The 17376-nt window shown below is 30.9% G+C and overlaps 1 protein-coding gene across 9 annotated transcripts in view; it reads left to right on the top strand.

Annotated features, from left to right (window-relative positions):
- Positions 1–17376, top strand: part of LOC121127119 (dorsal-ventral patterning protein Sog) — a 148965-nt gene that overhangs the window by 40893 nt on the left and 90696 nt on the right. For all 9 annotated transcript variants that reach the window (XR_011782288.1, XM_071891836.1, XM_071891837.1 and 6 more), the window contains one exon: positions 14873–15078. Coding sequence is in view for 8 of the 9 variants with exons in the window: in XM_071891836.1 (XP_071747937.1) it covers positions 14873–15078 (206 nt within the window). In the remaining variant the exon portion in view is untranslated. The remainder of the gene's footprint in view (positions 1–14872; positions 15079–17376) is intronic.

Here is a 17376-nt window from a genome sequence, read left to right as displayed (position 1 = left end):
AAGTCCTTTTCTACCTAATTATAAGTATTATTCAGGGAGCTGCATTATTTTCCCGTAATGCAGTGCTACTCACTGGTGCCGTGTTTACAAACGAATGTAAGAAAACAACGTACATGCCCTATTAATATCTAAAATAAAGGTTGTGTGATTATTTATTGAGTCTGATTATCAGTAGGTGAGAAATACATGGTTAAACTTCAATATATTCTTTTTAATGCTCCAAAAATGGTAGTCCGTGAATTCCAATTTGGATTTAAATCTGTTAAAACGAATCCATCTATTCGTTTCCTTACCTCCGTTTTTAAAGTTTCTTCGGAAAGAGTTTCTAGATGAGTATGGACTGCCTCTCCTTATCTCATTTTGATGATAATGCCTAATAATTTCAAGCCTCAGAATTTCCTTCTTTAGTGTGCAAGGACCGATTCACCACGATAACGAAGAGCTTATATCATTTTGGATCAGGATCTTTCAAGATATTACGAATATAGTCCATTCATGAATTATTCTTTCTCACAAAGCAGAGGATTGTGACCAACCAAAGGTCAAAATCCATTGTGGAATGGGCAAGTAAAAAAAAACACAACCGAAAATCAACATGGTAACCCTAACAATTGGAAGAACATTTTGGAGGAGAGAAGGAATAATGCTCCCGACGTTTCATTAGATCAGCTATAATCAGCTGTGACAAGAGAGGAAGAAAAAAGGATTAAAAAAAAGAACTTTTTCTAGAATGACTTATTATATTATATATATATATATTTTTGACCCATACATTCAAATATATCCATACAAATAGTGTACAAAGGACGACATGGATCTAAGTAACTTGGTTCTTCAGGTTCACGTTGCGAATTTTGAAAAGTTTAACAAACTTTACAATTATTTATAAGGTTCGCGATTTCCTTAGACAATCTAGGCGTTCAGTAATAATTTATCAATAAAAATTATAGGCAAGTAGTACAATATATTTGCTGGTATTACGACTATTAAAAAAAAAAAATATTTTTACCATAATTAGTTTTAAATTCAATCGTCTATTCATTAAAAAAATCCGATGATATTTCCAGATATCATGAAGATTTATATCGATACAATATTTTATTTTCGCAGATAAATACCACTACTCCTTTTTTATGTCTCGAATGCAGGTTATATTCATTCGAGGATTGTTATGTCCTTGGAAGCAACCCATTTTCTTTGAATATGATTGTCCGGTAATAAAAGAGCTACTTTTCAATGTTATTTTAGAATTGGAAAATAATGGGATTCATATTATTGGAATGGTTTCTGATATGGGACCCAAAAATATCCGCCTATGGGCAGACTTAGGATTATCTACTGATAAAAATATTTTTCTAATCCATTCAACATGGACAAACGTATATATGCGTTTGCAGATGTCCCTTACTTACTGAAGTAAATAAGAAATCATTTCGTTTATCAGGAATTTCAATCAGAGGATGAAACTTTCATTTTAATCGAAACAATTAGCAAACTATTAGATAAGGATAATGAGGAGCTTCGAATTTGCCATAAATTAAGTTATGATCATTTAAATGTAGTTGGAAATGCCTGACAACGGGTTCGGCCAGCTGTTGAATTGTATAGTCATACAACAGCTAGGTTCATTCGACTTTTAAACGATGAGGATCAATCTTAACAGAACTTTGCTGTTTTTATCGAACTTGTAGATAAATGGTTTGATGTCATGAACAGTTCGCTACCTATAAAAAATATAAGTTTTGGATGTGGTTATGGGGTTAATTGGGAGGAAAGAAAGGGGAATTCTTCTTTCAATGATAAATGTAACAGGAAAAATGAAACAAATTAAAAGGAATGACAATAATGAAATTATCCTGTTCAAATCATCTATCTTAAAGCCTTACCAAAAAGGGATAATTATTTCAACATAGTTGATGATGGCGTTGTATTAAGATTTGAAAAATGAAATTCAGCTTCCCTATGTATTGACATCTCGCCTAAATCAGGATTGCCTTGAAAACTTTTTTTTCTAGAATTACATATAATGGTCGAACTATCTCCCATCCTAATGTTGTAAAATCAATAGATCGATTTCGTATTATTGTAATCATGGACTTTGAAAAAGATATTGTTGAAAATGCTCAAGTTAATTTTATAAATGATTATCACTCTCATTTCATGATTCAACAAGTCACAGGTAGTATATTGGATGAAAAAGATTTAAGAGAAAATCATGAATCTATAACAGAGGAAACGTTCAAAGACATGGAAGATTTTCATTTTTACAATTTTTTTTAAACGAGAAGAGTACAAGGAAACCAGAATCTGATAGTGAAGATGAAAATATAAATTTCAATGTAGGAAATTTTGCAAGTATTCCCAACAAAATCAACTGTCAGGAAGATTTACGTTGTGGGGTATATGGCCAAAAATCTCCTCCCCAAATTCCCAATATTAGGAATCCATACCTTTTATCTTAATGTTCCGCCTAGTCCATGACTACAATCTTTATCAAGAGGGAGATTAATTCAGCCATCTAAAGAATTTATAAGCTTTTGAAAGAAAATGGAAGACGAATTTAATCAATTCCACGACGACTATGTCGATACTAAAGCGTTTGTTACGGATAGACTGATAAAAGCTATTCCAAGTAAATACCCTAATGAACCTCCTGAAGATATAAAAACATTCATAAGAACTTGAACATTTATTCGCCTAAAATATATGAATAAATTAAATAAAAGCCTTATAAAAAATTAATTAGCTAGGAAGATAATACATTGTATCTGTTAACTTTTAAAGTAATTAAATATGAAATTTTTATCCTATTCAAATTTATTTTTATTGCAAGTTTTGAACTAATTTATGTATTTTTTATCTTTTCTAAATATAAATAATTTCCCTCTATAATATTTTATTTTTAAGGTGTATTTAGTTTTAAAAACTGAAAATCCTTTTATTCTTAATTATTACTTCATAATTATACGTGAATTCAATCAATAAACTTACTAATTTATCGACTAATACGTTACACTGCATCGTCAAAGGAAAAAAAGGAAAACGCTTAGTGGGAGACACACATCGGTCCAAATATGGGTAATTGACATACCTTATATTTATAGTTACTTAGCTAAGAATACCTCGTTAGCACATGAAAAAAGACATAACCTAGGCAACACTAGCCCCCTTAAGCAATCCATACTTATATTCAGTGGTGAATATTATATGTTCATTGTTGCTTTATCCTATAATGGTAATGCTTTGAAAAATGAATGGAGAGAGTTGATCGTATGGATCAAGAAACCGCTGTTTATCTAACAAATCCTAAGTTATCCACACGTTTTTGTTACAGAATTTGCGTTGATGTCATTAATAATGCAAATGATATCCTTCTATTAATAATTGGTAAATATCCTAGTACCCTTGTCAATGGGATACAAGATCCTATAGGTTTTGGTTCTGGAATGGGGGAAAACAAAGGGTCTTACCTTTAATCCATCAAAATCAAGTTCTATAGTCTTCTAAAAAGCATAAAAATTAAGATCTAACTACTTTCCAGAATTACATATGGATGGAAAAGTTATAAAAGAAGCCAAACATATGAAATACCTTGGTGCAGTGTTTTAATAAATGACTCACTTGGATCGAACACCTGAAAAAAAAAAAGTGCAGAGTGTTCCTGTAAATGGAACATGCCAAAGGCAAAAGTGGGAGTTAACCTCAGATAAAGTTCTCTGGGTCCGTGAAGTCATGATCAGATCCATCATCACCTATAAGTGTCTTGTATGGGGGTACATCGTAATTGCAAAGAAAGGTGGAATACAGAAGTTAACCCCCATTCGGAGAGAAGCACTCTTCGGCATGACTCCTACCGTCCAATCAACACCAACAACAGAAATAGAGGCAGTGTTGGCAGTCCCCTTGACCTGTACATACAAGCATGAGTAACAAAGTATAGATGGAGAACGAGGCATTTTCTGGGCAATAAAATGAAGTAACTAGGTGTGATGCTTATCAAGGACTGACTTGGACCGAATACCTGAAAGAAAAAGCTGCGAAGTGTTCCCATATATAGAAGATAGTAAAAGGCAAAAGTGGGGTTAACCTCAGATAATGTTATCTGGCTCTGAAAAGTCCCTCGGTATGTACATACAATCGCAAACAACGAAGTCTAGATGGAGAACAAGTTATTTTCTCCGGGGCTCCTTGAATGGCGTCGGTGATCTTCCAAGGTGTCATAGGCATCGTTTCCTTTGCGATAAAATACTTGATCAAGTTAAATTGAATAAAGTAAGTGTCTATATCACCGGCAATCGTATTTGGATTGATAACCGTCAAGTTTAACACCTTGATACAATTATATATATACACACGAACCCAAAGAAGAGAAAGGCAACACAGGTGCGGGATGGGCTATCACACGTGGTGATATGTCAATTCATCAATCATCAGCATAATTAAATAACAAAGCATCGGTCTTTTAAGCAGAAATCATCACCATCACACAACCAGTGGTAGATGTTCTTACCCTAGACAAGCCATCGCAAAACATAATAATTCGATCGGATTATCAACCAGCAATTGCTACTATTCTAAATCCCATTAGAAAGAGTGATACAGTTAAGAATTGTAAAGAAATATTAAACATCGGAAAAAGTAAAATTAACATATGTCTCGATTGGTGCAAAGGTTATTCAGATATTTTAGGAAACGACTTTGCAGACTATCTTGCAAAGAGCGGTACTGAAAGTAAAAATCGTTTGTGCGTTGTAGGACATCCTAGCTACATAAATAAGGTGGTGGGGGACTTCTCCTTTTTGGAAATTGGATGAAATAGATACAAGGAAGATCAGAGAATGAAACATACACATCAAAAGTTTGAAAAAACCAAACAAAAGAGTGTCAAACGTTCGCTACAAAATATTAACTTACTTGTTCAAGCCTACACAGGTCATGCCCATTTTTGGCCCATCTGAGCAAATGGGAAAATACAAGTGCAATGTGTAATATTTGCATGGAAAACCACAAAGTGCAGAACACTTTATTATCAGATATCCATGGCTCTCATATGAGAGATACCAAGCCATGCAAGAAAAGGATGAAGATCTACGTATTCTTAAATTTATGAATTGTAAAAAAATGAAACAAATTATTGATAATAGCTATAAATTTAAGTAGGACTTAAGATCAATTTCTGCTGTAGTAGCAAAATACCTCTTTGTATTGCCGTGTTCTTTGCACTGTGTATGTATAGTTTTGTAATGTATACGTATTGGTACTATTTTATAATGTATGTAAGTACTATGGTAAACAGGAATACTTTCTCAATTAATTTTACTTTATCATTAATAATGTAAGGTTTCATTGCTATATGGTAAAATTGTTAAATATTTTAATTGCTTAGTTCTTCTAAATTGCAAAAATTTTATTGAAAACTATCGGATTCAATAATATGAGATCCCCCAAAGATCACTTCCATTGTCATAGTTGAGACCAACACAATTATAAACACGTTATTGAAATTTATATTAATGTCACATATTTACAAGAGTTTCATATAAACATAAATGAAATTGTTTACTGTATTAGTTAAAAATAGATTTTTATCTTATGTTAATTTTATAGTTTATAATCTTCCTTTACATATCTTGAAAAAAAAAAAAAAAAAAAAAATTCAATGTAATGGAACTATTACATATATATAAAAAAAAAAATGTATTTAATCCATGACACTTCTCATTGTACTTACAAGTCAAATAGTTATTTTTCCATTGAATAAAGTATAATTTGCATGTAATAAAAAAAATACATTTAAAATTAATTAATATTATTCTATTTTAAAATTGATTAATATTATTTTATTTCAAAATTATTTAATATTTATATAATAACTTTCAAATGGTAAATAAATTGATTAAATATTATTTGATTGCTGATAATTTATATAAAAATATATAGAGTTACCATGAGGATTACAAATTTTTGGCATGCAGTCTTTGTAATTATGGAACAATAGACCTTTAGATGTTCAAAGTAGAACAACATCATAAAACCCAAATTTACAAAAGAAAATTGGAACTTTATACAAGCCATATTTGACCCATCTGAGTAAATGGAAAAATTGCAATGTGCAATATTTGGATCGAAGAACCACAAAGCGCAACCAGCTAATTTACATATATTCATCGCTCTCATATGAGAGATACTAAGCCATGTCTAAAGAGGGTGAAGATCATCGTATTCTTAAATTTATGAAATCTACAAAAATGAAACAAATTATTGATAATAACTATATAATTAAGTAGGACTTAATATCAATTTCTGCTGTTGTAGCACATATATCCCTTTGTGTTGTCGTGCTCATTGTGATGTGTGCATATCTGTACTGTTTTATAATGTATTATGGTAAACAACAATCAATTCTTAAATAAATTTACTTTATCATTAATACATTACATATTCAAATAAATTTTTCCATTGAAAAAAGTATAATTCGCTTAAAATAAAAAAAATATTTTATTTCGAAATTATTTCATATTTACGTGGTTTTTAAATGGTAAATAAATTAATTGAATATTATTTCATCGATGATAATTTACATAAAATATATGGACTAACGACGAGGATTATAGATTTTTGGGGTGTTGTCTTTGTAATTATAAAACTATAGTTCTGAAGATGTTCAAAGTGGAACAACATCGTAAAACCTAAATTCACGAATTGAATTTGGAACTGTGTACAATTCATATTATTCATTCCAATTCTTAAAATTCCAATTTTACTTAAAATATAACTAAAATGGGTATCTCATGCAATATTCTACTCTATATCGTTAATTATCAATATTCTGTTAAGTTCATGGAAGTTTACACTGGAAAAGTAATTTCCTTTCGCTTTTCCATCTCCAAGTCGATGGATTCTCAAAGTAAAATAGTGTTGACCAAGATTTAAAAAAAAATGAGGGGAAGGATTTATTTTTTTCATTAGACGGAAATACAGACGTTCGACAGCGGACCATTACTGGAGTGTTGGTTGTTCATTAGGTGGTTATTATTAGGGTTGTCCTTCTCTCATTAATTTGAAAAATATCACTAAAGCCGGGAATATTATGCAAAAGATAACCATTTTGATTATATCTGTGGTAAAATTGGAATTAATTATATGACTTTTATACAATTCCAAATTCTGTTCCTGAATGTAGGTTTTACGAAGTTGTTCTATTTTGAACATCTTCAGGACTATAGTTCCATAATTACAAAGACGGCACGCCAAAAATCTGAAAATGAGAAAGAAGGTAAGGCAAAAATCTAGAATTCACGTCGTAACTCCATATATTTTTACCACCATTATCAGCAATCCATGATTTTAAATAATTTCTATAAGATGTTTTAATTCTTAATGATCCTACATAACTTTATTTATCGAAAACAAGAAACGTAATGAATTATTGTACTTACAAAACCAAATCTAATGTCAATACTTTATCTCAAATTTCATCACGAAGCACCTTTACACGTTTCTAAAAGTTATTAAAATTAATCAATACTTACTTCATAGTTAAAGGTTACTTATTTATATTTGATTAATGATCATGAATTTTGATAAGTTTTCTCCTCAATAATGAAAAATAACAATGAAAGCTTCTAGTATTATAAGGATTACAAACTCCAAAAACCGCTCACGCATTTGAGGACATAAAATATTCATGGTTGCTTATATTATCTGTAGTGTACTGCGAACACTACCAACAGACGGAAGTAACAGACCGGAGTAAAACCAATAAGAAGACCTTAAGATTGGGGTTACAATCATACTCTAATATATATATTCTGTAAGGAATTAATACTAAAAGGATGTACATAGACATAACTACTAAAATGTATAAACACGTAAACTCTACTTAATAAAAAGGTACATTACTATCTATTTAAAACAAATCCCTACGTCATGAGATAAAAGTAAATAAAAGACAATAAACAACATTATCCCAAGCGACAGTGAGTCACACTACCTTGTGGATAGTATATATTTTTTTAGTTTACTCGTGTGTTAGTTCTAATTTCCTATTTTTTCCTTTTCATTTCATATTTTTTTACTCACATAAAATACTTTTATTATTACATATTATATCCATGAAGAAAATCCAGTGTAGAATGGCCATTTTTTTTAAATAAATCGAAATCAAAATGCTAACCCTGACAATTTGAAGAATGTATGTGAGGAGAATAAGGATAATACTCATGACGTTTGATCAGGTCAGCTACAATCAGCTGTGATAAGGAGAACAGGATATACACAAGGACACTTGCTAGAATCCTATATCGATCCACATACAACTTTTTGTCCGACAAGGACTAAAAATTATAACTCCGCAACAAATCATCAGGGTTACGTTCCGTCTATTATGAGCATACACGAACGTTCAAACAGATTTTGAATATAATTGAATCTATTTAGGAAAGGATGTTTACTACTCAGGAATAAAATAATAATTTCAAAAGCTAAGGAAAAGAAAATTCCTTCTTTATATTACCAATTACAAATTACCGAGCCTACTAAAAACATACCGGATTTACATCATCGTCAAATAATTAGAAAACCAGATCCAGATACAAGGCTCTGGATGGAAATATGAAATTAATATTTGTTAATTAAAAATAGGTACCACAACAATTTGACGTTATTACCTTTAAAATAAAATATATACATTAACAATTTATATACACAATTGAATTATGGCCTTTGGAAGGAGATTTCTTGATCGAAACAATGAAGAAAGCTATTCACGATGAGTAGGGAGTTTTAATATTTCAAACATAATTAATTATTAGTTATTTCATTTGAAAATATACGAAGTGTTGGATTATATTTATTACGGAGCATCATGTCATGAAATCGACAATATTAAGTTAATGTTGTCGTTTTACTAGTACACCCCCATAACAATGGGATTTAAAAATTAAAAATAATCAAAAATCCTTGAATATACAAAGTTTTTCCATAAGTTTTAAAAAAATCAAACATTGAATACTTTTTATAAGTTAAGCTATGATATTTTAATAGCTATAAAGAATGAATAAGTTATAAAAATCTAATGTCGTTTTTCTTCATTTTTCAGCCACGAAATAAAATATATCAAATTCAAAAACAATAAAAATACTTGTATAATCATAAGACATTTTACATAAGTTTTCTTCATCGTAATTTTAATATGGTGATTGTCTTAAGTATAAAAATCACTTTGAACGATAATTGCACCAAATTACTATAATCCCAGATATTTCGGAATTCAGAATACTACGAGATCAAATTTTGATAAATTTCACCATTGGCTTCAATTTACTTAAATAAATTTTGACTCTCTAATTGTTCCATTTTTTAATTTTAGTATTTTATAAATACTACCTCTAAGTCGACCATTATAGCCTTTGACTATCACCACTGGTCGTAATAAATATTTTCGCTATAATTGTTACAATATAGTTATAGAATTCCAAAGACTAGCCGATCTATAATAAGAAATTTGTTTGAAAATGTATATATTTGGTTTATGAAAGTAGATGGTGTTGTCATCTGAGTTTGGTTTCGTGGAAGAGTTAATTTTTGTTTAGTATAGAGGGTGTTCGACAAAGGTTTATATTTTTGATTAAAATTATGTGGGGCGTAATAAAATTGTTAATGGCACATCTGTCATACAGAGCGATGTGGCCAAGTCTTTTGTTTTTGAACGGATAGAAAAAACGACACAAGCCTAACTTGTACAGTAAGTATAATTATGATTTTTAGACAACCCCACCCTTACGGCTGATTAAATGACCGGATAACTGTGTATTTAAAAAAAAAAAAAAAATTGTTTTTGTTTTCATGTGGTTAAAATGTTTATAAAATCAGATAACAGAAACAAAAATAAATTATAAAATAAGTTTATTTTTACTATTTAGCTTTTCAATTAAAAGTAAATACGTTTAATGGTTGGTTTACTGATATGTGTAATGATTTTCTACAAAAACATTCTTTTCTTATATTATTACTCCTCTGGTATAACTTAACAAGGGAAAAATAAATACATGGAATACGCACTCTTTTATCCCCACTCCTTTTTTTGTAAATACTGAAGGAAGGAAAAATATTTGAAAGAGAATACTCATGTTCTTATCTATCACTGAGCTGTTGGAATCGTTGAAAAAGAACGAATTTGATTGGTTGAAAGAGATTATATAAAAAAAAAAGGAATGAAACACGTTGATACCCTTTCATCTTCTAAACAACTTTTCCTCAGTATTGTACAAATCATCATCAAAGCAACTTCCCTTTATTGCGCTCTCACGTGCATCATCATTATACCGAAGAAAACGGGTCTTTTTCATGGGTTTCTAGAAACGAAGGTACTGATGGGTGGAATTATGATTTGTAAAATAAAAGTATATCTTACCTTTTTGCCAGTTTCTCGTGCTTATGTCGTTCTTTATGGCAAGTTATCCGCCACTCCAAAACCTCCGATCATATCAACAACTTAAAATTCTTCAAGAAACACAAGGTTCAAGGGAACGAAGGATAATTAAACGGTTCATCATTCAATTTGGACGTAAAAAAGTTATTTATGTGTTATAACGTCCCTTTAAATGTTCTGGATTATGCCAATTTCTCCAAGTTTATTGAAAAATATACTGAAAAAACTTTTCCAGGTAGATGGGTCGTTAAAAACTTGGTTGGGGAAGTATGTCAAGGAGTTTTGAATAGATTAAAAGAAGAAGTGGAAGAAAAAGATATTTTAGTTGCACTAAATGAGACAAGAGATCATCAAGGGACGTCAATAATGGCAATTTTGGTTGACCCTTTAGAGGGAATTTTCTGTGGGAGACCTTACCTTATTGAGTTGATCGATATTGAGATTGCAAACGCAAACAATGTAAAGAGCATCGTCATAAGCTCAGTTTATGTTATTGGGAGAAGATTTTGTCCCGTGTAGACTTAAAGTTTTCATCACTGATACCGCCTCGTATTGTCTCAAAGCAGGAGAAGATCTTCGAAAAAAAAATCCTGGAATTGATGCACATTACATGTATTGCTCATGGATTACATAGAGTTGCAGATATGGTTTAATAAAAGTTTCCTCTATTGGTGATAGATATTCAGGGTTTTGGGAATCGTTTTTTGCGCTAGCACGCCCACAAATATAACTTAAATTATCTGGTTTCTCTGTTTTCTTTCGGACATAAACAAACCTTTATTCATAAGTCATACCTGGGCCGATGAGTAATTTCGAACATACTTATAAAGATATATCAATTATGATTTTTTTTTTTTAAATTACAACTTATCTGAAAGGTTACTACATATAGAAGCTTTTCTTCACCAAAATATAGCTTACTTGGTACTATTTAATCAAAATAATATTATCAAGAAAATGTCTTAATGTTAGTTATAATTTATTGTATGATACAAATAGTAGTAAATATTAATTGTCATAATATATAACTTTGGTCACGAATATCAATATACAAGGTGGATCTTATCATCGCTAGACCTGAGATACAAATATATAACTTCTATTTGAAAGGACATTTAAGGCTGACGTCTAAAAAATTGACCGGAGTCTGAAAGTACAAAGAAGCACAATTAAGATTAGTTGATGATGCAAATAAAACATGGTAAGTATATATTAATGGAGAATAGTAGAAACGGCAAAGAATAATCAAAATATTCTAAATGATTTAGTATCAAAGGGTATTAACACAAAAACAAAGTCATTTGGATTCAATATATATAGAAGAATTCAAAGCTGTAGGGAGATTGTGGAACAAGAGCCAAGAAAGATTGTGTAGACAGTGTAGTTTCCAATTTCCTCATAAGAATGGGAAATTTTGCTTGCCAAAAGCATTGAATGCACTAGATGTGATAAGAGATGCCACTATACAAAATTATGGCGGTGTCTAAAAAGAAAACTATAGTTCGACCATCACCTCTATTCAAAAATTTGAACTGAATAAATCACCCATTGATCCATGGAAATTACTTCAAAAATATAATAGCTACATATAAGAGTGGTGCAATTATATCTGTCGCTGGATCAAGAGTTCAAAGTAAATATCGATTCCAACCCAATCTTTAATTTATTTACAAATGAAGGAAGAGAGATTGTTGTATATTATTAATATATAACTTCCCTATAAATAACTTTATAAATGTATAAAAATACTGTAAATTTATGCGAGACAAAATATATTGTTAGTAAGAGAACATCAAACCCATCATTACAGGAAGTGTACTTATAACTTCTTTGTGACTACCAAAGGATGAATAGATAACTTTGGCACGAAAACTAAAAAATAGAAAAGAGGCAATAAAGTAAGAAATTATTTAAAAGATATTAATAATATTTACGCGTTGACAATTAAATGATAACAAAACATTCATTCCATTTTGCGATCAATAATTCCCTCAATAGTTATGACACGATTCTTCTAATGTAGATTCCAAAAGAGCTTTTGCAATGGATATGTTTGATATGGAGGATGGGACATATCTATTCTTCAAATAGGCCAGAATGTTGTTTATATCAGATAATCGTTGAATGAAGGCAGTTGAGCAAATATGATTGACTTCTTTTAACAGAACTGGAGCACCATCAGAAAACATAGTATAAGATAAATCTTTTGTGATTTAGAGCCCATAAATAATTTTTGTTATCAAATTTTCGGTTGAAATAGCAAAAAACGTTGCAGAATCTTGAATTAAGTTCTCGTGAATGATGATCTATCAATTTTTTCCTGGATTTCTTCAAAACGAGCTATTATATAAGAATCAATCAATGCAGATATAGTGCCTTTAACACTTTTTTTTCCTTCTCACATCTGAAAGTAGAAATTCAAAACAAATAGGATCAGAACTCTTGGTTAAAAAATAAGGGAGTTCAGAATTTGATAAAGTACCTGTTGATAGACAGAGCTAAGGAAATCTTTCTTTTATGAGTGGGAGGTAGGGATGGGTAACTGGGTGCTTCCGGGAAAATAGTAAGCACTGCCTTAGATTTAAGAATATATATTTTCATTGAAGTAGTTGAGTTGTTTATAGATCTAGACACGTTTGAGTCGTTTTTCCTCAGTTGGAAGAAAGATTCATGCGAATGGCGACTGCAAGCTCTATAATGTTTGGAGGGGACAAAATCCTTTCGAAGTATTGCTCTCAACCACCGTTTCTTCAAATCTTCATCTTTGGAAAATAAATGGAGAGAGCATTTTTCTATTTTTAGGCTCTGGGTACCCAGTCCTACACCCCGGAACACAACAAGTTAACATGTTGGAAGTTATCGAACACGGCTCAATTTATCACTTAATTCTTAAGTTTAAAAATTATTAATTTATAACCCTTTCGATATGATGAAGTTTTGAATTCAATCTAATGTTTATTTTGGCGATTGATAATTTCCAACTCGATGACTTTTTAACTTCCGCAACCTCCTAACGGATAACATGCAACTTTTGTGTACATCAAGGTTGCTTTCACTATTATTTCAATGAGTCTATATACAATATGCAAGAAAAGAGAAAAGTAATCCCGGAACAGTGAACAGTAAATAGTGACAAAAGAAAAAAGGAACTTCTTATTCCTAAAGACTGTATTGAGAGAAAATAATTGATTATTCCATGTATTTAGTATTCCCTGATTTAACCAACCCTAATAGTAATTATCTGGAATCGTTCATTAATTATTCATTTAAATAACTAAATCCAGAAAAAATTGTAAGTTAAGTTAAAATTATATTCTACTCACATCAATAAGCCTATCTTAATTGAAGTCCTTAGTTGTTGTACTGTATAACTATCATAAGGGTCATTCCACGTCCAATCGATCACTCGGTCGACAGCACCGTCTCTGATTTTTTTGAAATTTTGTATACAGCTTAATATTGAATAGAAACTGAAAGATCTAAAAATGTAGTTTTCTTTGACTTCCATATCAGGAGTTAGAGGCTCCAAAAGTTCCCGCCTGGAGGCCATTACCCATGTTTTTAAATAGCTATTTCTCTTATTTTTTAATGATATAGATGTACTTATAACGTGATTGGATAGATATTTAGACAGTCATTATTGTATATTAATATTTTTATTGAATAAAATACCTCTTTGACCTTGAGGTTACAAGGTCAAATCTTTGACCTTAAAATTTTTAAATATCATAAACTTCAATTTCTCTCAAATTTCCCTACAATGGCTGTCAAACATAAGTTAATTAATTACAAAAAGTTTTGGGGCAATAAATTCAAATTTGGGTCAACCGAATTTGGTCTCGCCACAATTCTAAGCTATAAATTCTCTTTTTTATATTGTACCAAAGTTTTCTAAATCCCATTCTTAGGATTTAGCTTATAGCGTTGACCCAAATTTGAATGCAGCCATGAAACTTTTTGTAATTAATTAATATATGTTGAAAGACATTTCACGAAAGTTGTAGGAAAATTGAAGTTTATAATGTTTGAAATTTTTAAGATCCCTTTTTACCTCAAGTTATTAAAAAGACAGAACAATCAATCACTGTAAAAATATCTATCCAATCACGTTTAAAATATATCGATATCATTAAAAACACAACGGAAATAGCTGTTTAAAAACATAGGTGCTGCCCTCGAGGCTGGAAATTTAGGACCTTCTAACTCGTGATATGGAGGTCAAATAAAACTAAAATTTTAGATTTTTGAGTTTCTATTCAATATTAAACTATATACAAAATTTCAAAATAAATGGGCATGGTGCCGTAAAAATGTCCATTTTTTGATCGATCTGTTATGGAACCCATAAGATAAATAATGATCAAAAAATCTATTTTTTTCTATTTAATATCTAAGGATTCTTCTTCTTAATGCTTAATTCAAATATTATTTCATTTAAAGATTATGCGGCTTTACTCTCGAATTCATCATCTTTGACAACTACTAATTCAAATTCATCTGCTACCGGGCGGTTCTACTTCCGTCGGAAATCTCTAAGCTATTCGTTTGTAACAAGTCCCAACTTCGGATGGCCAAAAATGCTCACATTTTTAGACGAAGAAGCTAATATTATTGAAGAATTTCCGTTCGAAGTAACACCATTTCAGGTAGCTAATGTTCTATTCTAATCTTATTTCCACAAAGTCGAATGTAAATTTGTGAGGCTGTCAATGGAATAATGCCTATTAGTACATTAAAATCTAAACAGTTTTAATTTTAAACTTTAACAAGATATAATTTATTAATTAATAATATAATTTCAACAAAATTAATAATATAAATAAATGGGTGCCTGAACTCTCTCAATCATTAATGTAGACGCCCTTAGCGGCAATGATGTCTTTCAGGCGTTTATAGAAGGACTGGCAACCACTCCAGATGTGGTCCTCTGTCATAGCGTCCCAGTGCAGGCTGATTGTGGCTTTGAGGGGCTCGGTGTTTGGATGAAGGAGCCTTCAGGCCTTCCCCTAACATAAACCCAAAAGGTGTTGCTGAAGGGGTTGGCATCAGGGCTGTTGGGGACAAAATTGTAAATTAAGAGTGCAAAAGAAAAGAAAAGACTAATTCATAAGAGTCTTCTAACAGAAAAGATGTGGTTCTTTCAATGATGGTCTCATAAGGGGCCTCTCTACCCTCACCAGCTTATTTCCACCCATCTTTTTATTGTTTTCTCGACAGTTTGTTGTGAATCCCTGAGATCTCATGCAAGAGCCCATATTAATTTGAGAGGACTGGCCTGGGCGGTTTTTCTTAACTCCTCCAGGTCGAGTTTGGACTTTTTAACAGAGCCCTTCTTCCTTTCCAACGTTACGGACTTACCAATGGCGTAGAAGGTGGTCTTGGAGATGCCCAATTGCTTGGAGTGCGCGAATGGAAGTTCGTCAGTCCCATTCAAGTGTCATTTTCTCGAATTGTATGTAAACTAGAGAGCTCATCTTTGTTTTGTTTTGTAACTAATAGAATATATCGAAATATGAATTAATTTCAGTTACAAAACCTTAATTTATTATTGAATTATTTAGTTTTCAGATTACTATGTCCCCCCCCGGTATGTACAAGTAACATGGACTCTTTTTTTTTTAACCAACTAAGGGCATTTTTTTTCTATATTTAGAATAGTTATGAAATAAAAGAGAAAATGGAATTAAAACAATGTCTTTAGGAATTAAAAGAACTTTTTATAATCATCATTATTATGAGGACAAAATAAATAAATAAATAGAAAAAATATTTAACTCCTTACTACATTAATTATACTATTGTTTATAATTAAAAAGCATAACTATTACACTCTAAGAAATTGCTATAAAGGAGGGTTGACTGATGTTCTTCTGCAAGCATTGCTGATGCATATTTTTTCATTATATTATTATTATCCTTATGTGATAACTTTAAGATCTTCCAAAATGTTATATGAACTAAAGTACAATAATAAAAACTGAACGGGAGAAAATATATGTCCATATGCAATTCAGTGAGCCCACCTTAAGGTGACCAAACTAAGGGCAAAAAAAGAAGGAGAAAGTTTCTTCCTATTAGAAATCGTATTAGACCCATTCATTTCAGTAGGAAAATGAAACAATGTTCTGAGTCTTTCGGAATTTTTACTAGAATCGCATCGGCATCGGAAATTTTAGGAATGGTCCCATCAGATTTGACATTTCTTTACGACATGCCTGAATCGGTCAAAGTCACCTTCTGAGTATCAAAGTTGACTATTTAGGAGGATCATTAGAAAAAATAAAAATGTCGGTAATTTACCAACATCATTAAGTAACGAGTAAAATCAAGGAATGAAGCAAGAAAAAGCGATCCATATATAATATTGGAAAATGAGGTCCCAAGCGTGAGCAAAGAAGAAAATTAAAAGTAATATCTAGATAATATGAAAGAATTAAGTCAACCAAATCAAATGACACACGGTGAAGTAATACAGAACTAAACCTTGAAGTTAACACACTTTCTTAGTTTAGAGACATCAAACAAGATAAAAATTGTATTATAGAATCAGTTTATGGTCGCAAGAAGAACAAATCAGAATTAAATTCAGACGCAAAGGATCCCAAAGATCAACCAGAAAAAGAAAAAGAAAACTAAATATCTCCCAGGTACAAATTATGAGTCTACCACCAGTGTCCAAGAAAAACAAGAATTTTACTTCATGTCCACATTCAGTTTAATAAATGTTTGTAAGGCATCTTCTTCCAAAAATAATAATTAAGCAAATAGTTGAAACGAAAAAAAACGTTATATCGTTACAAAGCAAGAAGTCAAAGATCATTGGTTTGATTAATTTATTCAATTGTCCCAATAATGTTTGTATGTCTGATACACAATTAGTTAGGTAATGAAGTGGCCATTCGTAGAAAGGTGGTATATTGTTAACTGTTCAGATCCTAAAATAA

This window comes from Lepeophtheirus salmonis, chromosome 12, assembly GCF_016086655.4.
Source record: "Lepeophtheirus salmonis chromosome 12, UVic_Lsal_1.4, whole genome shotgun sequence".
In the NCBI taxonomy this organism is placed as follows: Eukaryota; Metazoa; Arthropoda; class Copepoda; order Siphonostomatoida; family Caligidae; genus Lepeophtheirus; species Lepeophtheirus salmonis.
The sequence above is the reverse complement of the archived record's forward strand: the minus strand, read 5'-3'. Positions and strand labels throughout refer to the sequence as shown.